Source organism: Pempheris klunzingeri, chromosome 7 (genome assembly GCF_042242105.1).
Source record: "Pempheris klunzingeri isolate RE-2024b chromosome 7, fPemKlu1.hap1, whole genome shotgun sequence".
Classification (NCBI taxonomy): Eukaryota; Metazoa; Chordata; class Actinopteri; order Acropomatiformes; family Pempheridae; genus Pempheris; species Pempheris klunzingeri.
The window spans coordinates 13,632,445-13,659,956 of NC_092018.1; the positions used below are offsets into that span (position 1 = coordinate 13,632,445).

Sequence of the window (27,512 nt, forward strand, 5' to 3'; positions counted from 1 at the left end):
AACTGACGTTAGTATTTTTATCAAATAATCTATTGATTGCTTTTGAGATTATTTAGTCAATGAAAACAAAACAATTTTTTTTCATAATAACCCAAGTTAATGTCTTCAATGTTCTTGTTTTTTGTCCAACCACCTATTTAAAACCTATAACTTAATTGTAATTTTTATAAATCTGTGTGTTTATAAAACTGTGCTGTAATACTGGAAAATACCACACAATATCAAAAGAGCTACGAAATAAGAACTTTTATTCATAATATATTCATACTTGTACACAAGTAAAATAAAATGCATATCTATGGTTCATTGCAATCTCCATAAACAAACTGACAGCATTCTTTTGGTAAATGCTACCCATATAGCCTTTCAGTCATGAAAATAGAACTAAAATTGGGGGAGGTAAAACATTTGTTTTTATAAACATAAAAAAACATAACATTACCCAACAAATGCATCACTTTGAATAAATAATGGGGGAAGATCATTTATCTTCATTAAACTGACCAAACATTCTTCATGTGCGCTCTGTCACGTATTTCCTGTATTTGTTTTTTGTTTTTGTCTTTTTTTATTCTTCCAGTGGTCTGTCTAAGCAGTAAAAGCTTTTGAGAGGGAAAAAGGGAGGAGTCTCCGAAGTGTAACTTAGACACAGTACAGTTAAGTACATAGAGAACAAACAATTTTGGGCACCGATTCATTATATACATTAGATCTGTAGTGTTCTGTAAAGGCATCCATTTTGTTAAATGTACTCTAATGTCCTCATCATTGTTTGTCCTCACCCATTTTGGGTCAACACAACTCCTTGCTTTTCAGTCACTGTCTGTTATAGATGTCACTGCATCTTCTGTTATCATTGTCATGAGCATCAACAATCTTGTGTCCTGTGTTCAGAATGAGATCATGAGTCCTAAGACATGGCTAGAGATATCCAGATCATGGGGATAAGGAGAAAGCGCAGCACTTGCAAAGTAGAACCCCGGCCTTTGATGCAGTGGGTGTCTGATTTGGGCTTTTTGGAACACTTCTTTTTCTTTTTGTTTGATGCTGTAGATGATTCCATATTGTCTATAAGCTCAGGGTTTAGATTCTCCAAAGACTTATCCAGGGTGTTGGACAAGGTTCCCAGTGGTCCATCGTTCTGCTTGTTCTGGGTCTCGTTTTTCGTTCGTTCTGGCTCTTTATATTTAGTTTTCGACATGTTCTCCTTTTCCTTAAGGGGGTTGTTAGTGATTTGGCGGCTCTTGCCAGACAGGATGGAGGACTTGTCGTTATCTCCAAGACAACACCTGGGAATGGTGTCTCCGAGAGGATTTTCAGTGGAATGGAATTTCCCAGATTGTGCCTTCGAGCTGAATAGATTGGTCTGGATTTGAGGAGTTTCCACACACCCCTCTAAGTCTTCACTTTTCAGTCGTATCAGGTCCTTTCCTGCCAGGAACTCTGGAACATTGCACTCCAACTCGGAGCTGGAACCTTTGAATCGTTTGAACCAGTCCCACAAGGTCCTCGCCCGGCAGTCACAGATCCACTGGTTCCCATTTAAACGCAAATACTGGAGAGACACCAGTGGGTCCATGGTCTCTCCTGTCAAGACAGTTAGATTGTTGAAAAACAAGAACAAGGATTTCAGCTTACCAAGATCACTAAAAGCCCTTGGTTGGACATAGATAACCCGGTTCTGGTGTAGTAGCAGCCGGTCCAGATTGATTAAGCCTCGAAACATGTTGTCCGTTACTATCTTGATCTTGTTATTGTGCAGGTAGAGATAGGTGAGGTTGGCAAGGTCCAGAAAAGTGTCATCATGCAGGGTTAGAATGTTGTTATCCTGCAGGTAAAGGTACTGTAGGGAGAACATTCCACGGAAAACCCCAACGGGTAGCTCTGACAGGCCACACCTGTGCAAGTGGAGGGTGTGCAGCTTTGTTAAGCCCCGGAAGGCTGTAGGGCTGATGGTGCGGAGGTTGCTGTTGTCTCCAATGTCCAGTTCCTCCAGTTTTTCCAAGCCGTAGAAGGCTCCAGCCTCAATGTAGCTGATGTTGTTGGAGTAGAGCCAGAGAACAGTGAGATTGTGGCACGAGCTGAAGCTGGTGGACCTAACCACCGTTAGCTTGTTGCTCTGGAGGAATATCCTCTGGCTCCGCACAGGGATCTCAGTAGGGATGGAAAATAGTCCTTGTTGTTGGCAGGCCACAGTGGGCTTGGGCTCACTGTAGCACACACACTTGGCAGGGCAGCTGTCAGTTTGAGGCACAAGGTTCAGCCACATCACCAAAAACAGGAGTCGCCCCCCTGCGGAAACAGAAAATACATCATCAGTGGATTAGCAAATGATATATGTAAATATTAAAAGTCACAGTTCTAATATAGTTTCAGAAATCTGTAGAAATAGACAAATTCAGGTCAGAATGTAACATGCATAAACCCTTGAAAGAACACCCAACATTTTAATCAGTCAATGTAATTGGAGAATCAGTCTGATAAAGAGCATGAGGGTATATTTAAGTGTAGATAAAATACATGTGTAGTTTGGTTTTTTTCTTATATTCAGATGCCTGAAAATACATTTAAAAAAAAAAAAGTCATTATGCCACTGCATGAGCAATATTCAATTTGCACAATTTAAGCCAATGACACTAAAAACACCGTCAAATTACATAACCATCAAAATTCAAAACATTTTCTTGCCTAAAGTGTTCAGCTTATTACTACAGAATAGGGAATCCTCTTCATAACAGTGATTCAGCATGTATTTTAACAGTGATGTTATTTCGATCTGGGGACACATCTCCTCCCTGCTGCCTCTGCTGACTTGGAGACCTAAACAGCTGAAGGTGTCCTGTGAAGGAAGACTCATTTAAAATTGGGTGGGTGGCTTTCATGTGGAATTATCTAGCTCTAATAGGGTGGACATAACTAATGGTGTTTCAGTGTTCTTGACGTTGACATTTAGCCTGACGCTGGGAGATAAGCTTTCATGCCAGGCTAAGAGATTGATGCCTGGGGCCAAGGTGGAAAGAGGGCTACAGAGGCCCTTGCTAGAGTTTCCACTGCATAGCCATGACTGAAGCATTTTTTTCTTTGTGCAGCATGAAGATGAGATATAGAAGAGGTGTGGTGGCACCCGGAGCAAGGCTTGTAAAGATTCTTGTATGTATTTGCCCTGAAGGCATCCATGTTTGAAATAAGGCATATTCTGCATTTGCTTGCATTAATTATTTCTGCCTCTCTTCTGCCATGGTTCGGACCAGATTAGCGAAATGGCCGGATTACTACAAGTGAATAATCTCTTGAGATATTATACTGTTGTAGGTACAGCTGAGGGAAAAATGAAGTGCATCTATTGGGGCTCACTTATTCCTTCATGTAGAGATGATGGTGTCTAAGTGTCACAGACTAGTGACAAGTCTAGTATCAGAATATAATGACAGACACTCCAAATCTCTGAATCCTCTTCAGCTCCTGTCCTTGCTGAGGATTTCCAATCTCTGCTCCCATGCACATGTGAGGAATCCCAGGCTTGCAGTCATGACAGGTAGTGAGGCTCTGGAAAAATGCATGAGCCTTACTCAGCCCTCCCTCCATCCCCACTCTCCCTCTTCTCATTCCCTTGCAATGTGTTGTGGTGCAGCTCATCTCTGGACCTTGTTAAACGGAGCTCTGGTGTGGCCTGACAGCAGCCCTCTGCTGCACTTTCCTTCCAATCTCCCTGCTCAGCCGTCAGACTGCCACCGGAAAGCTGTCAAGACTTTCCACTCTTTCTGCATCGCAGCACTTTTCCCTCAGTACTGCCTAACAATAGCAATATTTTATCGCACAGCACGCTTCGTGTATCTCCTCTGCCATCTTCATTTTTTCCCCCTCTGCCGGCTATTCATTAACAGGCTATTTCCACCCACGCGTTGCATGTCAAAGCGTGGTTTCCTCAGCTCTCGGCATAATATGTCTTGTCTTTGTTAGCATTTGTTGAATGACAGCATAAGCCCCACAATGTCATCAACTCCATCCCAATTATTTTTTGCTCACTAACAGCGTCTTCACATCTGCACCGCACTGATTGCATTACCATATGTTCTAAGCATACATCTGAGAGTCATGGCTTCCTGACACCTTTCTGCTATTTCACTCTTTTCATAATCATACTTTAGGATAACCTCTGCATGACTTCACAATCAGAGATCTCACCTTCCACTCTAGAGACTTGTATGTTGTGTTCACACTATTGATCGGTCAACAATACTGGTCTTTCCCCTTTTATTTTTATCACTACTTTTTTGTCTTTGCTTCAGATCTAAACTGCAGCAAAGATTACATAAAAAAGAACTTATGTTTAGCCGTTTGTCCTCACAGCTGTTGCTGAGCTGTTGACACAAACTTAGTAATATCTTAAAATACAGTACCATGGTTGTGGGTGAAAAAAAATCCATTCCTTATCGTTTTCTGCCAGCTTTGGTTTAAACACTTAATCTTCCCCTATCTGCTGTGTCAAAACAAGGCCCCAGGCACCGCCTTCCTGTTTCAGACCCTGCCAGTGGCCTCTTTTCTCGAGAGCTATATTATTGCACACTAGCAATCATCGCTCTATTTAAGAGGAGAAGAGCCTCTTTGTTTCTTGACTGACACTGTAGCCCTTCCAGCTTTGACTAAAGTACATCACTTCACCCTTGCCCTCTCCTTCAAGACACGAACTTGGATTTACATTTGCAGTCTAACAGTATATGGCAGATTAAAGGATTGAGAGCGAACAGTGTTCTTTGGTGATACAGCTTCATTGCTTGACTAATTAAATTGTCTATCAAAACAAAATCTCCAATCCAATCTCAAAATTGTGTGATGTTGCTGCGGACACCCTGGTAAGGGCATTAAATTGGGATGATATTGGTTTCCAACCGAAGATTTGATATTGGCCTCTGAATGTCCCATGCTTGTATTGGGAAGGTGAAGATATTGTTTTATTTAGCCAGCTTCAGGCATGACAATCTGAAAGTCCTGCAACAAAACCTACTCTGTCCTTCCTGAGCGACCCACCTAAAAGAATTTCATTAGTATGGATTTTAGGATAGTTTTGCCCAATGGTGAAATAGAAAAATAACCACTGAGAAAAATGGGGCATGAAGGTGATGTAGTTAAATAATAACAGCTAACTGAAACTTCAGTCCAAAAACCCTGGCATCAGTGCAGCTCGAGCAGCAGCTACAGGACATTACATTCGGTAGCGAAACTGAGAGATGCCCACAGGAGAGGTATGAGTCGGCACAGAAAGCTTTGTCCACTTATGAGTTCACCCTTTGGCTAGACTCTTCACTCATTTGCATGTGTGCCTGGCATGATTGGAGGTCTAAACAAACTCCCAGCACTCCTTTGTCTTATTGTGAATATACAACACACATTTAAACCCTTCCTCATGCTCTGAAATCCACAATGAATACAGAGGGCATGTCGGGACAGCACATTCAGAGGGCCTCCGATTCATCACGGTGGCTTTACTTTGAAGGGCTGGGGATTGGGCAGGGACGGCTAACATGACAGTCTTATCCCCTTGGCCCAGAGTGGAAGTGATGTCTCTGTCAGAGATGAATCACAGTTGCTCTCCAGAGGGACCTCCTGGCCTGTTTCTGAAATCATACATTATTGTGTTGCTCAGAGGCAGGCCTGCATTTAATGTAGTCATGATCCCTCGCTCTAAGGTCATGTATCTTGTGTGAATCCATCCATGCATACATAAATTGTTTTTATATAATGGTGAAAAGAATAACTACAGAGACTACATTGGATATGACAGTTGTATGCAGCCCAATTTTAGCACAGCCACGGCAGCTATAAATGAATTTTCTTGAGCTGAGAGTAATAAAGGGCAATAACTCAGCGCAGCATGGACTCACAAACACAAAGTTATTATGAGAAGTGCACAACAAAATGCGAAGATTACATTTCTCCACTAAGAAAAGATTATGTTTTGATTTTTTTCCTTTAGAAAAGAGAATTTTGATGTTTTGTTTTTTTTTCCCAAATTTGGCATTTATACCTTAGTTAGACAGGCAGGTGACTGGTACTATTACACTTTTGTATCAGGTATTAAAACGGTGTTGTTGAATAATCGTTTCAGTTTTCTCTCTCAAGCTGTTCTGCTTGCTTCGGCTCTCCCTTCTGGTTCTCATTGCTATTTTTCGTGGAAAAACAAATATGACATATGGCCAGACTGGCCATCTAACCATATTAAACCATTTTAAATGGTGCATAAAGCAGGTGTTTTATGCACAATGTTCTGTAAACACACTCACAGAACACATCAGCAATTTCATTTCAATTTCGAGTTCAGGGCCCTTAAAGATTATAATTGGTTAATGATTGGTTTCGTTTGAGGGATGCTGTCCCAGATGTAAAGCAACTAATTAAATGTTACTTTAAATGAATTCCTTTTTGTCTCCTTAAACTTTTCATATTTGAAAGTAGTTCTTCTACTTTCACTCATGTAGAGCTTTTGATAAAGTGCTAGTTTTGGAAAGGCGAGATTTACAGTGTAGCCTACAGTTACACTGTCATGGCAGACCAGGAGAATATTCCATTTAGGTTTGCTTTGAACCTCTTTCCCCTCATAAGCCTGTGAGAAAGTTTTATTATAGAGAAGAAATGGTTTTCACTTTCAAGAGAATCACTGAATTGCAGAGGGATTGGTTGGTAGGGCATATTCATATGGAAAAGGTTATGATTAGAGGGCCACATTGGCCCTTTTTTGGCTACCATATTTACCATGTCAGTGAAATAATAGTATTCAAAAGGGCTATTTTTCTGCTTTTTACGCCGTTTTCAACACAACTATTCCCACTTTTAGGTCAAGTATGTTCCGTCTCGTGTACATTCCAGTACTTTTTCAACCTTGATGCTTAATGCTAATTTTGCTTCCTGGTGTCTTTGCTACTACAATGTGATTCTGGTTGTAATGAAGAGTGCATAACCATGTACCTTTGACTTAAATAATAAGTGGGTTTAAGATTTATTATTGAAAATGTTTCTATATTTCCAAATCCAAATCATGATTCATCCTCAACACACTCTGTAGAAGAACACTAACACACACAACGAGCACACAGACAAGCACACAAAGACAGATTTGTGCTTGCCCTTACAACATTGATGAACCAGATGCTACGATCTTAAATAAAGATGCATGCATCAGATTAAACAGGTTATTTAGGACATGATGGACCAGACAGTCGAGCTGGAGTCCCTTGGCTAACCATGGAGTGTTGCAGGGACATCAGTGGTGGCTTTAGCATGCAGACGAGGACACAATTACAAGATGAACAGGGGGGACAGATGAGGTCCTGTTTGACACACATCTGACACAGTACTTGCCCAAGCAGATGGCTCATGAATAACTGAGGGAACCGGAGGTCGGCAGGCAGAAGGAGAAACAGAGCCAGGCAACAGTGTGTGTATGGAAAAGGAGGGTCTATATAGATCTGTGTGTGCGCATACAAGGAAGTATCTTCTTGTCTACGAGAAAAAAAAAATCAATAGCAATGCATATGTACAGTAAATACTTCTGGTTCGGCATATCTGCAGTTGGCAGATTGTTGTCATGTCATACTACTAAGAAGTGGCAACAGTAAGAATACGGAGTGGGCTGGCAATGTCCTGAGAGTGAGAGAAGGAGCTCGCAATGAGAGGACTGTCGGATCGAATCCCTGTATGACTTGCAAACAAAAAATGGACAGATAAAGTGGAAGCGAGGAGCTCTCCCTCTTTCCACAACTGCCATTAAATTAAAATCGACCCTTGAGTGAAGCACTGACCTCCCAGCCGCTCAGATCCTCACTCAGCAGGATATCAGTCAAGACCGTGTTAAGCTCAACATTTATAAACTGTCGTTGCTCTATACAGTAGTGGAAAGTAACTTGATAAAGTAAGTTTATTCAAGTGCTATATTTTAATAAAAAATAATTTGTACTTACATTTTATGCCACTTTTGAATTCTACTTAAAAACATTTCATAGCCGAATATTGATCTTTTTACTCCACTACGTTCATTATACATTACATACAAACTGTATCATCTGCTTATAGAATGTAAAGCATTGTTAAGGACCAAATACCTAATATAATAGGTTAAAGCAAAGTTCAGTTTAGCTCTACATTAACTAGCTGCATCAATAAAATGTTGCTGGAACACTAATTCCTCAGGAATGGTAATTTAACTTGTCAGTCTGCATACTTTTAATAGTGTTACTTTTTAAGAAAGATTTGGGTTTCAGGAATTTTACTTGTGATGGAGAATTTTACATTGTGGTATGACCACTTTAAGATTTAAGATTGCACTGATTTTGTATTGCACCATCAACATATATACATAGATATCATGGGGATTGAGATAGACTTTTTTTTTTTTAAATTGATGCAGCAGAAGCTGAGATATTCTAAGTTTTAGTCTATACATCAAGCTCCAGAAAGGATTGATCCCACAACTTCTCCTGCAAATCAATAACCATCTTTTATTTGTCCTTCGTGGTTGTTAAATGCCCATGTCTTTCAGACCCCATGGCAGTTTGTATCGAAGCCTTTCTATTACAAATTTGTAGTCTACAAGTCAAGATTGAGATACTTAAGTGTTGTTACCTGAGTCATTTTCTCAGACTTGACAAAGCTCCTCCAGAGCCACAGAAAACATTGTTCAACCGTTTTCGCAGAGGTTGTAGTACTCCTCATGACTATTAAATAGCCTGTGACATGTGCAATTGGTAAAATGTCCCTTTAAGTAAAGAATGGATGCTGTACCTCTTACACTAATGATTGTATATATGGGTAGCGGCCGTGTCACTATCAATCAACTTAGTTGCTAAATTGGCAATGCTTTTTCTTCTATATTGCATTTAAAGATCATTGAAATAGAGTTAGGTATGCTTAAATGCCATCACAATGGATTAATTTTAGTGTGGTGGCATAGCACCACTGGATTAGGGGGCAAAAATGGCACATTCCTTACAACTGTATTGTGTAGTTGGCAGCAAATCAAGTCGCCCTTAGTCCTGCTACAGCTCACTATGAAATGTTCCAAAGAAGGCGTTGGGAGTCAAGTCTACCCGTGAGGTTTTGCAGAATGGCTCAAATCCAGCTTTGTGCCCGCCTCCACATGTCACAGACATGGGCAATTTTCACATGTGAAACCATGTAAAATGCATAATTCAAGTAATGTAAGCTGAAAATAATGCAGGCATCCACCGAGTCTGAGTGAGTGGGGGAGTCCAGATGCACACTTCGAGCCACAGAGGAGCAAAAATTCGGGATGCCCTACTTTGGGTTTTGTGTCATGCGGTCTGCCGGTAGTGCAGCCAAGCATTTTTGCTTAACAGAGTGTATAAGGCTTTATCTTATCTACACATGGCTGGAGAGAAAATAAATGAGGGTAGCTGCTACAGTACATGCCCCATGTGTCTTTGTGTTACTTAGCTCTCAGGCAGACTTTAGCACAGGTGTTAACAACATTTTAAGAGGCATCCTTTTTTTGTTTAAAGCAGTATGTGTCATCCTCCTCAAGTACTAAGAGGATTTGTGAGAAAGCCTATCCTGCAAGACATACAAAACAATGAGGAAGCAGCAGTATATCAGACTTGAACTCAAACCCAGTGCTTTAATTGAACTCTAAGCTATATTTCATTATGTATTTTGTATGTATGTAGTTTATGTGTTTTTCTCTATGGATGCTAGTTTTTTTTTTAGCCATGACAAAGGCCAAAATAGGCTTGTTTTTAGCCCAGCCGATTTCTAAGCCAGTTGTTATTACTTGCAATCACTACTAGCTGATTAAAAGGAATGAAGAGTCGGCGGTCAATAATATAAAACAGTAAACAGATTAGGTTTTTCAAAACTTTTCAATCACTGCAAAACTGAGAGGTTGTTAAGCAGACCGACTTTAATGTGCACAAAATATAAGGCTGACTGGTCCAGTATTTTTTTTTAGATTAGCCACAGACCGACAGATACACAAACACATGCACCAAATGCATGATCTGCCTGGTGGAGATAATTAATATTGACACAAGCTAATTTTGATGGATTTTTAGGAGTTTTGTCATTACAGTTCCCAAAATGCTTTGTGTGATGCAAATAGAAAGTCCTTGAATGGTGTAGGTTGCTCCCGAGAAAATCTGAGATTTATTGTTGACAAACATGAATGGATTTCTCTGGATTTAATAAATGGTGATTCGAGCAGCATGTGTATCATGAGCGCGCATTCCCAATTGGAGAAAGTTGTGACTCTGAGAAGAAGGGGTGTATCATATTTTGAGTGAGGTCCTTACATTTCAGGTATTTTACAAAAGCATAATTCACTGCTCCCAAAACTGGTCTCTCATGCAGTTCTGGGCTCTCATGTCAACAACCTCAAATTGGTGTGGATTGCGAGCCCTCACAGTTAATGCCAATGCAGTTAACTGCACTGGCATGGGAGAAAATCATGTGCAATCACTGCTGTATTATCTAAAAAGGATAACAGCGCCAGTAAATATTGGATGATAACTTCAGATAATACTGACACCTCCTCATGTGAAGTGTCAGCTGTAGAGGAAAAGAGCTGTGACAGCGCCCTCTAGCAGACTTGTATATTTGAGATTGTGAAGATAAGAAAACACATAGAGGTGGTCTAAGCAGAGAACATGCTGTAATGAGTGGTTACACCATGCTCGTTTGAGGTCATTATAGCCTGTTTTTGCTGTAGGCATAGTTGAGCTCTTAAAGAATGGCCTATTCTGTTTTCAAGGCATGGAAGTGGAGAGAGTGCAAACATTATACACTCCACATCTTCCTGACAGCTTCATTACTACAAAATTCCTGTGTTTGGCAGCGGCACTCCTAGACTGGCACTTGTTGTTCTTGTTGAGGAGAAAGTAGCTCTGCATGAAGTGTTGTGTTTTGTGTGAGTTACAATTGGGCAAAAAATACATCAAACAAACACTTAATCTTTGACCAGTCTCGACTAAACCAAAGTCATTCTGTGAGTAATCTGTTTGGTTGGTTTGGAGACTTTCTGTGTAGGAAAGTGTAGCTGTAAGGGAAACAAGACAGGATTTCTAAATTGCCAGCACCTCCGCTGCTTCGTTCTTTACATGGACACCCTACTTAACCTTGCAAAGCCCTTGTGCCCAGGATAGAAACAACTGCAAGCACACACGTTAGTCATCCAAGGTTATGCATAGATGAATGTACTGTACAGCACAGAGAGGTATTTCAAGTAGGCAGATTTCTCATTCATGTGAGAATGCAGCGATTGACACAGGTAGATCCACTGCCTGAGGCAAATAGTGGTGAAAATGAGGACGAGAATGCTTCACAAGACAAACCATTATTGACACCCTTTTTACTGCCATAATGTGTCATCTAACCTTTCTCAGTCCTCTCCAGTTTCGCAATATTGCACTCTGCTGGATTGGCCAGCTGACTATGCAGACTGGCTGCAAATGTGTCATCTGCAATCACCTCAGGCTGACTGAGACTAGGCAAGCCCTGAAAGACATGCTTTAACTGGTGAGTGTGGCTTCAAAGAACAGCGAACATCACTGAACTCATCTTTACTGAAGTAGATACAATGCGTACTATGCCCATATGTTGTAGCACGCAAAAACACACACGTGCACATGTGCACGGATTCATACGGTTCAAGAGACTTTAACATGCCGTTGCATCTGTTACCCCTGTGTCCATGCAATTTAACATCCATGTTTTCCTGACATTTTTGAATTTATCTGAGTAAAAGAAAGTTGAATGGCAGCCGATTTAAGCAAAAAAAAAGACTCTAAAACCAATTGTTCAGCTCCCATGTGGGGCTGGGCGGACAGTGTAAGAAGGTAGCAACTAGATGGTGGACATAGCAGCAGAAGAAACAGATTTCCCCCTCAAGGGTTGGGTTGAGAGCAAAAAAAAAGATCAAAACGGAGAGCGACTATTGGATTTACATTCATCAGCTTGCCAGAGACATGACTCCAAAAGAATGCTAATGTGGCTGCATATCTGCTGAATGTGTAAAAAGGGAACCGTTTGCTAACAAGTTCACCAAATGAGAGTTGTTAAATATGTCAAAGGTGCGCTTACAGCTTGTTTCTGCTGCCCTAAAGGGGCAAAAATACAAGTTATCGCAGGTTTAGGTGACAAGAATTGCAAATGTTGTCTGCTCTTGATGCAACCAACATGTTTTGGCACAATGTCTTCATTCAGTTGTTTGTGAGGATGAATATGATTTCAGCATTTAGCATTCAGCATAATTTTTCATATTTAGTTAATGAAATAATGTTTTACAAACTTTGTATTTAAAGGGTTTTTTATATTAATGTTCCTCTTCCTCTTTCTGTGACTATCCTGTGACTGTCTGGCAGTTTTATCAATTATATCAAATTTTGTTGTAGACTATGATTGAAATTTCTCTGACGAAACTGGCCATCTGTGTGTGTGTGTGGTCCTCATTGGATAGCTTATAAACAATTAATTAAAGCACACTGTGTAAAAACACGTTTGGTGAATACATGCAGACTCTTCCAGTCACTTTGCTATTTTGACACACTGAAAACACTGACAGACTGCAACAACTGACCAACAAAATGACATAGCTCATCATGAGATGACATGTCATACAGCACGGGGCTCATCAAGCTATTTGTGATGCTAGTCACAAAGCAGCTCGGCTGAAGCGGTGACATATGGGAAAGCGTTCAGTTGAAAGACATGAAAAGGAAATCACGCGGGGTGAACAGCCCATACCTTCTATGAGACCAGGACATTTTAATGACATGTGAATGACTGTATTGCGGTCTAAGAAAGGGAGGTCGATGAGATCTCAAGAGGAAGAGAATAAATGAGGCAGGTAACCGAGATGAGGCGGGCGCTCTGTTTTGCAGTCTATGGTAGCTGGTTGTTGTTGTTTTGTAGTATTTGAATAGTCTATTTCATCCCATCAGAATATCAGCATATTTTATCTCTCAACTCGTATTTACAGACATTATTCAATGGCTCCATCTCACACGACACAGGCTCTCAGGCACCATCTCATAAAGCAGCCATTAGTTATCCATTATCTCAAACAATGACTGTTTTTGGCCTCTATGCATGACTCATCAGACATGCAGTGGAAGGAATAAAGAGGCACACTGTGCCCACAAGCATCCATAAGAAATTGCCAGAGGAAGAAAGACATCCTGAGACTAGCAGAAAATGAAAAGAATGAATTAAATAAATAAATTAGGTAGATCATTGTGCAAGCGTTAACTAATTCTGGCCAGCTTTCTTGTAGATCCATCTATTTTGGATGTGTAGGCAGCCCTGGAGGCATGTTGACCTGAAAAAGACAAACCTCTCCCTTCCTTTCATCTTTTGAGTCAGTTCCTGCAAGCAAATGTATTAGGGCCAATAACACGAGGCCTACTTCTGCTGTTCTGCCCTGTAACAAGAGCTGTGTTCTCAGCAATGCTTTGCTCCCATCACATTGGATTTTTTTTCAGGTCTTTCTTTCTAAAATAGTGCTGTCAGAGGGATATGTTGAGATTTGTTGCGCAATGAAAACTATTGAAAATCCGGTAAATATTTGTGGAGGCTGCAATACTATCTGTGAGTGTACGTAGGTGGATTTTTGACATTAGAGAGGTATAGGATCTTATATCTCCCCCTGCCTCCGCATACATCTGATTCATTCTCTATCCTAGACCTTTCTCTTAAAACCAAAGCATGTGGCAACTGCAGCTTTGAAACCAAATTTGGCTGCCTCTGTAGACTCAAACAGTATTTACTGTATATATTAAAGCACAGCGGAGAACAGGGACCTTCAAGCACACTAGAAGGTCTCTATTCTCTGCTCTGCTCCGAAGAGAAATGACAACCATTGAATAATCTTGACTGAAAATGAAACACCACTGGAGCAGAGTTACAGAGCTGGGTGACGAACAAAAACTCTTTATTTGTAGAGCAAATGGGAAAAAAGTAGACAAAATTAAAAATGAAACAAGGTAAAAGAAAATCCATGATGATGCTCTGAAGAAGAGGGAGGAAAAGCCAGAATGGGACATGCCAGAGTAAGTGTCAGCATGCTCATATCAGGAAAGATGTGCGAGCTTTGAACACGAAACTTTTCAAAAATCATTGGTTTGAATCCTGTCCATCTTCTCTTCTTTTTCATATTTTCTTTTCTAAACATCACAAACCAAAATTTACAGTCCGTACTCTCACCTTTCGGCAAGGGATTAGGCACAACCTGACTGCAGGATCTCTGCACTGCACCATAGCAAAGGCACACTTAGTGACTTAGGGAGCTCTATGCATCTCCCATTTGGATTCCTCTTCAATGGGTAGGAGAGAGGGATAATGGGCCCTTGCAGCAGATATTTTCTTTAGGGACCGTCTCACTTTTACTTCACCCCGCACCCCAAAAAAGGAATAGAAACAGCCGCTGCCTGGCTGGTTTAATAAGCCCCCTTCTGAGAGGGTCTTATAGTGAGCACTCCCTTCTTTGGAAGAATTGTTGAAGACTTGTGCATTATTTACCACCCGCCTCGCTACCACCGCACCCTGCACAGACAAAGCGGCCTATTGCAGGAAAATGGATTTTTCTGCAGAGGAGCTCAGATAAGAAGGATAGAGGGAGGAAAGGATAGATAAAAGAAAAAGAGGAGATGAAGACGGAAAGACATTTGGAACATTACCACCTAGCCAAGCCCAGAATCAGTTGAATTTCTTCACACCAGTCTGTCTGTTATCTCCTCCTCTTCCTCCCTGTTGGCCTGATAAGGGCAATATTTTACATCAGAGCCCTCCACGGATCAGTCACCTTTTTTACTGGGAAAGGTCGAGCGCTGGCCCAAAGCGCAGCTCAAGCTGGGAAGTCATCATTCCTGCTCTTTATCTCCCAGGTGAGGGATGATCCAAGGCTGAGTGCCATGCCAGTCTGCCCCCAATATGCCCTCTAACCCCTTCAACATCTCCCTCACACCTCCTTGGGCTGCATCCAGAGAGATAGGAGGAGAGCTGGTGACGTGTGAGCACCGGTTTCGCTACACCTCGAGGCAAAGTGGCCATCAGATAAGACCCGAGTAAAGATCCAATAGTGGCAAGTCGTCACGGTGGCACGGCAGTATCTGAGCGATGGGTTGGTCAGGCTATCTCCCAACACCAGTCACTTCCGAACAAGCGAACCACAAGATGAGAATAAAGGATAAACAAGTCCGCATATGTCAGCCACCTGAGACTTTACCCAACCTCCCAGAAAACAAAAATCTCCTGCAATCTGCACACATCGCCTCCCTGGATTCCAACACAAGTGTGTTTGTGTTCAAGTGAAGTTGTGTACAAGTGTATGTGTGTATTGCTGTTGTTGTCACAGTCCCCAAACTACTGTAGCTCTGTAAGTGATGCGCTGGCGCAATTTGCGTGTAACTGTACTGTGGGACGACCCAACTGACAAGGCTTCCTGCTTTGCTGCCTGGGTAATGAGTCATTCCAGCCCTGGAGAAAAACAATCTGGTATTTTTAAACTGCATCCTTCAGCTGTTCCTTTCTCCCTGGGGCTCGAGCTTGTAAGCTCTTGGTGGCTTGTAATATGAATGCAATTTCTAGTGCTCGTGCTAATGGGCCTGATATGTCTGAATAATACAAATGCATTACCGTGGTCTTAATGGTACTTTTGGACCATCTATGCCCTGCTGATTAGCACTTAATGCTCTGCACAGTGCAACAAAATACCCTATACATGTAAGTTCAACAACTTAACAGCAGACTGGTGCTAATACTGTTGTCAGGTTATAACATGCAAGTGTTTCAAATGCTGAAAAAGAGGGGGACACTATGAGTATGCTAGTATTAGTATACTTAACAGCTAAGCTTGACAGCTTTATATACTTAACATTACAAGACAAACGTGAGTATTATGAGATTCATAGAACAAATGTGGGCAAAAATGAAAGATATAGATGAATGGATTCTGTCCCTACATTACACAACAGCACACATATGTAAGTTCAGAATGCTAACAGGCTGGAATTTTGATCTTTAAATGAATATGTCGTGCGAAAAGAGGCTTGCATGGTTCAACTTCCACATTTTTAATGGTTCTTGCTATGTTATCTTGATTGTCCACATATCTTTGTCTATGCCAATACCTCCAACATACTGCTCACTCAGCAAGAACAGATCCAAGGGACAAGTTGTAGGAAGCTTTTTTTCAAGTTTGTCCATTTTTCTAATTTACATGCTTTGACTGATTGTTTGTGTTAACATATATGGCAGATTGTGTACTTCTCTGTCCACGTGATGCTTTTGCATTTCCCGGTGGTTTGTACACGTACCTCTTCAAATTATGCATATGTTAGCAGGCTGGATGTTGCATGCGCCATTGACAAGAAACACAAAAAAATACACCACAGGACAAAATCCCTCTTGATCTCCTCTCATACGAAAATCTCTTAAGTCTTCTCTCTCCGTCTGCATTCTGCTTAGAGAGGCGCTAGCGTTGTACCGCATCACCTGAGCAGCCATCACCTGACAGCAGGGATTTCAATCATTCTGCTGAGCTCGTAACCCCATCTCCACCACTGCCTCCCCCTTACTCCCAACGCAGCCACCCGCCACTGTCATGCTAATTTACTAGTGCACACTGATGTGAGCACTCACATTTTAGAGCTTTCTCATAGACCCCATCATGGGCTGGCAATTAAAGTTATGCATGATTTGAAACAGGAGCACAAAAGGCAATAATTCTACTCTCCCTTGGGGAAAATCTGCTCAATCAAAGGTCATAAGACAACAAATGCATGGTTACACATGTTTTCCAAAGGGGAAAATAGTGCAGAAGCAGATAATACAGAAAGCAGGGAGAGTTAGCAGCACATGGAGCTTCACAGGTATACCGTATCAGTGCATTTCTACAGGGCATCTAGAAATAACTGTGCAGCAACTGAAGTGGTTAACAATAGATTATGTTTGCTCTTCCACTTTTGTTGGCTATATCTATGGTAAACCGCCTCTGGTAATGTAGAGTAAACAAGAAAATAGAGGCCCTGTGCCTGCTCTGAGCAACAAATCAAGCTCCCACAGATTATCATTAGTCTCACCAGCCAGCAGAAAACAAGACAAGAGGCTTGTGCCGCAATGAAATGAACACAAATTTGATCATAAAAGAGAGCAACAAGTCACAGCGTGTTTGTATTACCTTTTTGTATGAGTCCAAGTTAACTAATAGAACATATTCTTAGGATAATCTTCATATGATATCCACAAGGATCTGCATGGGATTTTTGAAAACAAAGCACCATGTACTTTGAGTGATCATCCGGAGCTTATGGAGCCTCCACACTTTCTCATGAACATGACATGCCGTTTATGATTAATGGCATCACCAGCTGGGCCAAGATAAGAGCTCAATTAGCTGTGTGGGCAAGGACCTTGACTCTATCTCCAATGACTAATTCTGTGGCTTTTGTTATGATTAGCAAGAGCAGAGTTTTAATCTTGGCTTCTGAGTGCCTGGCATTGGCCCAAACACAACTGATTCATTAGCAGTTAAAAATGCACTTCATCTTTGAGTGGCACAATTCAGCTCTGTATGGTGGTAGCTGCATGGAAGCTTTTACTACCCAATCTACCAATTTCTGCCGTTCATGTGTTTTGTCAATATCACTGACAAAACTCATTACACGGAATTAAATTAGGTCTTTTAAGTGAAATTAATTCATCCACCTTGTTAATATTTTAGCAAGAGAAGCCTCTTGAGAGTTATCATCCGTACTAACCCACTCATCCTCCTGGGGGGCATGTCCTGCCTACATGCTTGAACTTAAGCTAGTTCCCCACAAATATATTTCTCGCTACAAAAACCTTGCCAAGGGAGTTTTGCAAAAGCCCATATTCTATACAGAAACTCTCAAACGACTGTGGATCTCAGAACACAACAACACAAAGAGGTCCCCTAACGAAGCTCTTAATAATTCACCAGTTATCCGGTGAAAACAGTCAAGAACAATCCTTCCAATCTTACAGCTTTAATTTGGCATGGAAACTTTTAGTGAGGCATTATTGGGATCCGTGATTAAATATTTAGCAAAAAAAGTAATATGTGAATAAATAAAAACAAGCGAATGCTACAGTATGCAAGGAGGTATACAGGGAAATGGGAATGATATAGTAGTATTTGTCTGTGCTGATAGCATGCACAAAGTATAAGAAATCTACTGTGGTAGCTGTTTCTGCAGTAAAATCCATCTTGCATGATGCTGCACTTTGTAGCACTCACAGAGAGAAACGTAGCGCACCATCTGTTCTCCGATCCCCAGCAACAAAACAACAGACAGACCAACACAGCAGACAGACCAGCAGACACAGGCGGGCACCACTCCCGCACCAGCAAAGCATTGTGGGAAGCAGGGAAGCAGCTACACAGATGCAAGGCAGCTAAATGTGGGATGAAAGCAGTCATCAGCTGCTAGGATTTGATCAGGAGGCCTGAGCTGACACCGCACACCAAGGAATGATGCAAATTGAGGCAGACACTGCAAAAGAGCCGCCGTGCAATGAGAGAGACTCTGAATAGTGAGGAAGCGGGAAAAAGGGAGACGATGGGTTGGGGCAAGAGACGACGGAGGAAGAGAAAGAAAGAGAATGTGGCCGCCGTACAATGAGAGAGCCTCAACACAGAGTATGAAAGCAGTAGAGATTAGAGAAAGAGAGAAAGGCTAGTTTACTCTAAGAGACCGTCTGTAACAACAGAGACTTGACAGTGTGTGTAGGGGCTGCAGAGAGAGAGAAAGAAAGAGGGAGGGGAAGAAAAGCAGAGAATGTTTTAGGGTTACAATCCATTTTTAATCCGAGGTGTCAGAAGTCCAAACAACTTGCATCAATCAGAATAGTAAATAGCCAAATAATTATATTTTTGGATTAAGATTAATGTGGTTGGCTCACCACAAGTAAGCCCACACCCAAACAAATATTAACAAATATGTGAGTTCACACACATACATATGTGCGCACACACACACACACATACACACACAAACAATCTAAAGTGTTAAAGGATGGGAGAGGCGAGAGGAGATCTAATTGCCTAAATATGCAATGGACATGTGAGAAAGGCTTAAGCTTGCCCCCTAGTGTTCATCCTAGTCCCCAATGGCAGCAGAACAACACAGTGCAAAGAAATCTCCATCTTAACAAGGTATTATGTCTGTTATCCTGTCGTAAAATCAAGCTGCAGTGGGAACATGAGGAAATTATCTGGTGTTGGCTTGCTTTTAATGGTTAAGGATCATTTTAATTAAAGCCATTAATGTTTTCACTGTTGTTTGTATCTGATAAAGCAGCACTGGCTGTATTATAATATAGTTGCTGTACTGGCACGAGAATACATGCAAAAGTTGGACTTCCCACCCTTTTCGATAGATAGATAGATAGATAGATAGATAGATAGATAGATAGATAGATAGATAGATAGATAGATAGATTTTTTCTGTAGCTGGGTTTACAAGTATGTTGATGAACAATAAAGCAGTCTGGCATCAGAAACCATGAAAAAAACTGTCTCCTTAAGTGAAAAGAAAACACGCAATACATTGAGAAGTAGACAGCTTTGTAACTAATGGTGTACACGCCTGTGGATTGACATCAAAGTCAGCACTACATTAATAGAAAGATTCATTATTTGAAAGATAAAAAAGAATGTGAGGCATTAACTAGACCTTCTTCCGCTCTGCTCTCGCAATTCTCCATTTTGTATCGCCAGCAGCAGATTTGATTTAATAATGTACAATGATTCAACACTGAAATGCCAGCACAAGGCAAGGCAAATGAGGAAAACACAGAAAACTATTTACATTCAACATGCCTGGGCAAGAGAAATGACATGAATAAAAACGAAATTGGATTGAGATACTGTATGAGTAACATGACTCAACTACCATTATCATAGAGTTCATGAAACACAGTCCAGCACTAAATTAGAAAGTACAGAGATTAATTCATACAACGTATGACACTTGTCACTTGTCAGAATAAACTATCATCATCTCTTGTACAGAGATACGGATGCAATGCTCTTTGGTTTTATGCAACATCTTGTATCAGCAACCTTATCTCATTCTTAACATATCAAATACAGCAGGTTGGCGAGTGGCCCTACACTTTAGATTATGATGCTGTAGATGCCCCTCATGCGTACCCCACTTTCTAGTGTCAAGGTGTCATAAGGCTCAAGTTTCATGGCATAAAAAACGAGAAAAGTCCACGCAGTGAGGGCGTAGAGGTGGAGACAGGAGACAGCTGTTTTTTTTTTTTCCCTTTATACACAAATTAAGTTATACAACATAACTTACATAACTAATTTTAACCCCAAACCTAACCAAGCAGTTTTGGTGCCTAAACCTAACAAAAATTAAAATTAAAAAAAGAATTTTACCACGTGTTTATTATACAGTGAAAGTTGCCTGGTTATAATGTTAGCATGATGGCAGTCACCTGACTTTGTCCTTTCCTGCACGCCCACAACTGTGAAATGTATTTCAGGAAACTTTATTTTGAAAGTTGTATATTTATTAACGCTAACTTGACTGTGGAGTCCTGTGTGCACAAGACTGACAAGTGTCATAGTCTGAAACATGGGGCCACTGACCAAGCAGTGGAAGTGAGAATATGTTTGTATGGGAAAAGGCATATTCATGAGAAATGTCTTTCTGCCCATGCTGTTCATCAGAGAAATATTCTAAAATGTTTTTTGTTTTGCTCTTTGTTTTGAGCTAAGCTTAGCAATTTGTCGACTCAAATCCCAATAGCCAAAAGGCAAACCACAGCAAAGTGACTGTAGCAGCTTAGATGTCATCAGCTTAACGTGATTATCAATGGTGTTTTTAAAAATATCAGTTAACGATGTCAATAGCCCTAATCAAAGTAAATTGCTATTATCTTGTGAAAAAAAGTATTTATCCTCCGATGAGGTGATTATATTGGCAGACAAGAGGACAAAACCCAGATCAATAGTCCATTTGCAAACAAAACAGTTACTTGAAACAGTAAGCCCAGCCGTGAGATGGCCTGGATATTATTCATTTTCCAAATGTGTTGCCTCACATGAAAGTGCTATGTGAAGGCTGCACTGAAATATTTCTGGTGTAAGAACCAAAATTAAAGCATTTTGGTTCAATTGTTAAACACAAAGGACAATTACAATGTTGGCAAGAACTTTATCAAGTAAAAATTAGACTTTGTTGACTATGGGCCAATACAGAGATTACATTCATTCCTGATTATTCTGTTGATTCATTGTTTTAAATAGGTGATACATTGCTTTGTGTAAAATGTCAAAAAAATAAGAAATAAATGGAGAAAAATGCATCAAGAGCTAATTTAATTAGATCACTTGTTTTGTTAGACTAACAGTTCAAAATCCAAAGAGGTTCTAAATCCAGGTTATAAATGGTAAATGGTTGCATTTGTATAGCACTTTTATCCAAACTACTTTATAATTTACTCACACATTCGCTCACACACTGACAGCAAGCAAGTTACTTTGCAGTGTCCTTGTCTTTTTGGAAAAAAGAAACAGTTTCAGTGTCTTGCCCAAGGACACGGATAGGAGGAGCTGAGGATCAAACCACCAACACTGATTATTTGACGACCCGCTCTAAATCCTGAGCTACATCTTAGAAAATGAAAAAAGGACCAAATCCTCACATTTAAGAAGGTGGAACCAGAGAATTTTGGCATATCTCCTTGATAAATGACTCAAGCAATTCATTTTCTGTCGATAAACCAATTACTCCAATTTTTGTTAAAGCGCTAGACCAATGTACACGACGAGAGTATCATATTTCTATTATATACTACTCTATAGTAACACTTATGCGTTTGGGCCTGAATGACGCAATGTTGTTTCTCTGTTACTGTGTGCTGTTTTTATTTCCAAGACTTTGCAGTCTGGGAATCCTAACACTGGAAATCCTGACTGTCTACGATACTGGCTTCCAGTCAAAATTCTTGCTTGTCGAGGGCCAATTCTTCATCGGGGCAGGAAACGCCTACACGCAACAACAGTCTGTAGAAAAACAAGCTGCTTATTTTGGTTGTGTGATTTAACAATTAAAATTTTACTATTCAAATCTTGTTAGACAAAATACCAGAGTGTAAAACATTCTTTAACGAGTCTACCAGAAAACCAGTGTCATAAGGACAGGAAGGAATATGACAGACAACCATGGTAACAGCAGAAAACAGACATCTTGGGTAGCATAATGTGGTAGAGGGTGATGACTGAGTAAATCCTAATCAAAAGTTGCTAACTGATTTCTACCTCACTCTTTTAACTTTTAGTCTTGTTTCTTGTCTTGTCTTCTCATTATGATTTAACAGGGCATAGAAAAACAACACTGACAACCCCCTAATACTTAGGCCTATTATCTAAGCATTTCTGCTTCCCTTAGTGGAACAAATTGGTTGTCTTAACCACGACTCCCTTACACAGTGCAAGATACAAAAGGGGAAAGGGCCACGGTAAGAAAAGCCCATGTTTCTCACAAACAAAAGCATCTAATTCAGTGGATTTTTTCCACAGCATTTCCTCTGGCTTTTCACTTGAGAACTTATCCCCCACTAGAGATGGTCAGTAGACACAGTACAGGACATGAAGGTTATGATCTAATGTCTGTACAACAGATCTGTTTGACCAAAGGATCCTACATGGACAAGATAAGCACCTGCCCTTTATAACTGAAGTAGCTTATTACACAGGGTTGTCCAATCTCCTCTGTGAAGGCTGCCCTCTGATACAGCTAGCAGAGCTTAAGAGTGAAAATGCAAAGCCATCATCTTATTGCAAGGAAAGAGAGACTTTGTGGATTACAGTTTTTAAAAAAAAAAATTCTCCCTAAACTGAATATCACAGCACAAAGAAGGGATAAGCAAACAACAGCAGGAAATCTGCTTGTACGTTTACATGTACAACCAGGCCTGTTTGTGTTTGAAATAGTTTCTTGGTTGGAATTTCCATATGTGTGCATACACAAAGGGATTCATTTCTCTGAGAAGCTTGTGGGATTGCGAGACATTATTGGCAGCAGAATGGAGCCAATAGTCTGGGTGCAAAAAGACTCCAGATCACACGCAAACATCAATGGACTGTTGTCACCATCGCTAATGCCATTATTCAAACTCCAGAATTTCCTGTTCTGTCAATAGGATCTGGCACGGAGCACTAACAGTCTGTTGATTCCTGCCCTTTCCTCAACACTGATACCCTACCAGGAGAACTTATCTGATGGGACCTCACACTTAAATCGACACTTTGAAGATCAGGGCCGAGGTCACCATTTGGAGTCTATCCCCTAAAAGAGCTTATACTTTCTTGTGAGCAGCGAGAATAGACACACTCCCCAAAACTGAGTCGATAAAGTATCTGCTCATCAGGAGAGCGTGACAGCCTGAGAGATGAGACCACATCAATCATGTGGACCGCAATAGCCGCTCTGTGGCTCAGATAAAATGGGGAGCGCAGACTGGCAGCCCCTTAAATAGACACCTAAGGAGCCAACTACAGACCTTCTCCATCTTTCTTTTTTAGAGAGAGGTCAGGAGGTCATTATACCCTCTTCGGGGAACTTTGGGGTTTTTCACTGCCGTGTTGATTGAGAAGAAAATGAGTTCTCCTTCTTTTTGTGCTTCATTTTTCATGACTAACACTAAAGCCAAGCTAATTTTTTCTGAAGTGGTTGCTTTAAGCAAGGCTTGTCCATATCTTTGGTAAAGAAATCAAAAACTTCTGCTTTCCTTCAGCCTTTTCATTGCCATGTCTCATTTCTGCCACAACAAACCTTGCTGAAATGCAAAACGGGATGTGTGATGAACCCAAACCAGCTCTGGCATCAGGCTCCCCAGGGCAACTTCAGAGCAGGCGACTCAGAGCAGAAGCAGCTGTTGTGTTCTGGCACCTGTTGACTACGGATGTCACCCGAAATCTGAACACGTGTCTGTGAGCTAGTTAGGAGCTCACTGTCTTTACATTGCTGGGGAAGCCTTGAAGTTGTTTCGGGGTGTTGTGCTGATGGTGAGAATGTATTTAGACAGAGGTCCCATGCCGACTTGTGACCTACTTTCTCTTTCAGAACTGTATTTTGACATTTTCTGTCCAACATCGAACATCAGCAGTTAAACATTGCCATTTGGTATTTTACACGAGTCAAGTCGAATCTTTTCATACTGCACGTTTGCTTTAAAAATACCATCCTACTATTGTGTGCCCCATTCTTTCAAGCTTCAAAAGGCCAAGAATTTTAAAGTGAGCAAACAGTTGCCAGATATACAGAATAAGAATTGGTATTTACTCATATCTCATTCTTGTGAGTCCAACAGTGCTACAGACAGTGTGTCAAAGAACAGTAAGCTTTTCTAGACTGAAATGGGCTCTCTTCTTTTGTTTTGTTTTGTAAGGATTTGTTTTATTGAAAGATGCCCAATTTACAGTGCAAGTGCAATATGGTAAATCCACATACACATAACAAGCTTAACTATATATTTGAGTCAAATAGTGATAATGACATTTATAACCCCAACCTACTGTAAAACATGCACTCTCCTAATTTAACTTGTGATTTTCGGTTTAAGCACCACAAGGAGAATTATTCAGCCTGTAAAAACAGGTGAATAATGTCTAATGAAAGGAAACATGCCAGTCGAAGACAAAAAAAAAACCCCACATGATGTCAATATCATAATAATAGCCTCATCTTTTCTGCCACACAGGTTTGGCTGACCTACAGGTATGTTTAAATCCTGTAGAGGTATCTGAACGCACAAGTGTCTCTTGCCTCATCTGACATTTTATCCCTTGATCGCAGGAATTAATTTGGTGCAATGTCATTATTAAAGACAAGATTGGTGGCAAAACTGAATTAAATTGAAATTTCCATTTTTGTAGTGCATCTCAACATGTGCATAAGGCTGCGTGGCCATATGGGCCTTTCAATATCACCCCTTATATCTCTGCCCCTCCTCCATGCTGAGAAAATGCCAGCATCAGTCACTTTCATCTGTTTTCATCACCTCTTCTAAGACAGATAACCCACTTGAACACCTCCTCAGGTATTCACCGTGGTACAGTATGCAGCTAATGACACAAATATACTGCAGACACCTTGCCATTTATCTTCTTACTACCATCATTTCTAAGTCAATTAGCCCAGTCAATATGCTGTGTCAGTTATTACCCACAATATAGCACAGGTAAATTACTTCTGTGGAGTGCAGACACCTCTATCGGGTTGCCACAGAGATAAAGGCAGTTGGAGGGAAATCTGGATGACAGATTGATGGCACAGCATGGGAACAACTTCAGTGGTGAAGTTATACGGAAAAAGGAATATTGTGTAGGAGGCATCATTACATGAAGATAGAATTCTGAAGTTGCAGTAAAGACCCCTATGCAAAGTAGTGAAAAGAGAGACAAGAATATAGAGGGCGGCATTAGTATGCATGCTTCCCTTCTCCTTCTCTTTCTTTCTCAGTTCCCAGAGTTTCCTACTGCAGTCTGATCTTCTGTGCCATCACCAGCCCTGCTACATCATCTTCCAAGATCCCCTATTCCCTGTTTTATCTTAAACATGCTATGTCTGTGACAGCCCCGTCGCATGGGGAAAGAGCAGCTGAAATCTTCTTTTAAGAAGCTCAGGAAGCAGTTGTGACACTCGATCTCTAACATTATGCTGCCAGTTGGCTCCGCTGAGATGGAAGAAGGATGTATACTCCTGCCGAGGGGGCATGGTTAAAATTTACTACAACTTTTGAGATGCAAACACAGCAAGCAGAGAAACTTTCAAAGACACGCAAGGCCGATGAAATAGATATGGAGCTGGGGTGACAGAGAGAGAAGGGGATTTGTCTTATAGCCACACTACTGGATGTATGTTTTGTTTTGTGGTGGCAGTCGATCCAGAATAGGCTATTTTCCTTTCCCTGCTCATCTGAACAGCCTCTAGGAAGCCTATGCTAACTTAGAAAACTTCTATTTGGTATTCAGAACAAGTTGCACTCGGCTTAACTCCTTTTAATTTCCACACCACATTTGGGAGGCAGCATTGCCTCATCAAAAGCTCATTTTTTTGAACAGAGTAGGGAACAGCTGCAAGTCTGGAGTTTTTGTTACCGACATGGAAAACAGTCATTAAAGCACTTGCGTGGAGTGTTTGTGGATGCCATCTTGCCTACCAATGAAACAGTCACCAGGAAATGCAGGGAATTCACAGACCCGTTCGCCAGTTGTAAATATTGACATTCAGCGTCATTACGCTTATTTCTTAATGCAATAGCCTAAACATTCAAATAATAATTTCTCTGAGCAAATATGAGAATAAGAATACAGTACCAAGTGTCCCATTTAGCAAGGCTCAAATTTCATGCACTAATGGTATTATAGCTAAATATTAATGAACTTTACAGTTCTGTAATTGAATTATTAAACCTGCAGCTAACTTGTATGATCTCAATCTATCTGCTCTCAAATTTTCCGTTAGTTTTTCATACTTATTGGGACATCGGCACACGTGATTTGGTTTGTTGCAGTAAAATGTGGAAAAGTACAAGACAGATTGATGGGAAAATATGACATGAGATGGTGAAGTTAATGAGATGTTTTTTTACTTTCAGATCAATATTTCCAACCTGCATGTCTTTTGTTTTTTGTATTTTCCTTCCTTTGCTCCTTCCTTTGTGTCTCTGATATTTTAGGTTCATTTCAGTCACATTGCATTTTAATTTGGGCTGGCATCCTTGAAATTAAAGGGAGATAAAAGGGAAACTGGTGCTATGTTAATATCTCTTTGAAGATGGAGTCAATCTGGCAACAGAATGCCTACCCCTTATTTTCCCTTCCCTTTCCCCTCTTCCTGTATTCAGCACAGTGGATAAGAGATAACTGCAGACTCAGCTTAGCAACAGCTTACCTTAGGTGGAGGAACTCTCACAGCCCTCTGCTTTCATCTCGCTTCTTGTGGCAGACACCAGGCTTTGTTTTGTCTTTTTCATCTACATCTGGACACTGAATATTTATCTCTGTAATTTCTGCTTATTCCTACATCCTTCCCTGCTGAGAGACACGGGCTGGTACCTCGTACCTGTCTCGCAGCATTTTCAAAGGTATAGACAATATTTCAGATCTTTTACTTAAGCAAAAATAACAGTCCCTCGTGGTATAAGTCCTCCATTACAAGTAAAAGTCCAACTTTTAAAATCTTAATCAAGTAAAAGTACAGAAGTATTTGTAGCAATATGTACTTCAAGTATCAGAAAATAGAAATACTTAAGTAAAGTACTTGGGTAATGTCACTTTCCACCTCAGGGTATAGATTAACCTCCTTCACGGCATGTACCCTACAAAATGTGTGTATATTAAGAAGGGGGAAGTAAAACACTTTCGACTCAGGCTGCAGGCTGTTGTCAACTGCTGTTTCTGGAGTAACGACCGTGTGTGCAGTCGGAGCCATTATGCAAGTCCTTTATGCATTTAACCTGCATAA

The 27,512-nt window shown here is 40.7% G+C and overlaps 1 protein-coding gene across 1 annotated transcript in view; it reads right to left on the reverse strand.

Annotated features, from left to right (window-relative positions):
• Window positions 1-400: 400 nt before the first annotated feature.
• Window positions 401-27,512, reverse strand: part of rtn4r (reticulon 4 receptor) — a 40,895-nt gene continuing 13,783 nt past the window's right edge. Inside the window, exon 2 of the mRNA XM_070834049.1 lies at window positions 401-2,292. Coding sequence (XP_070690150.1) covers window positions 911-2,292 — 1,382 coding nt within the window. The 3' untranslated portion in view covers window positions 401-910. The remainder of the gene's footprint in view (window positions 2,293-27,512) is intronic.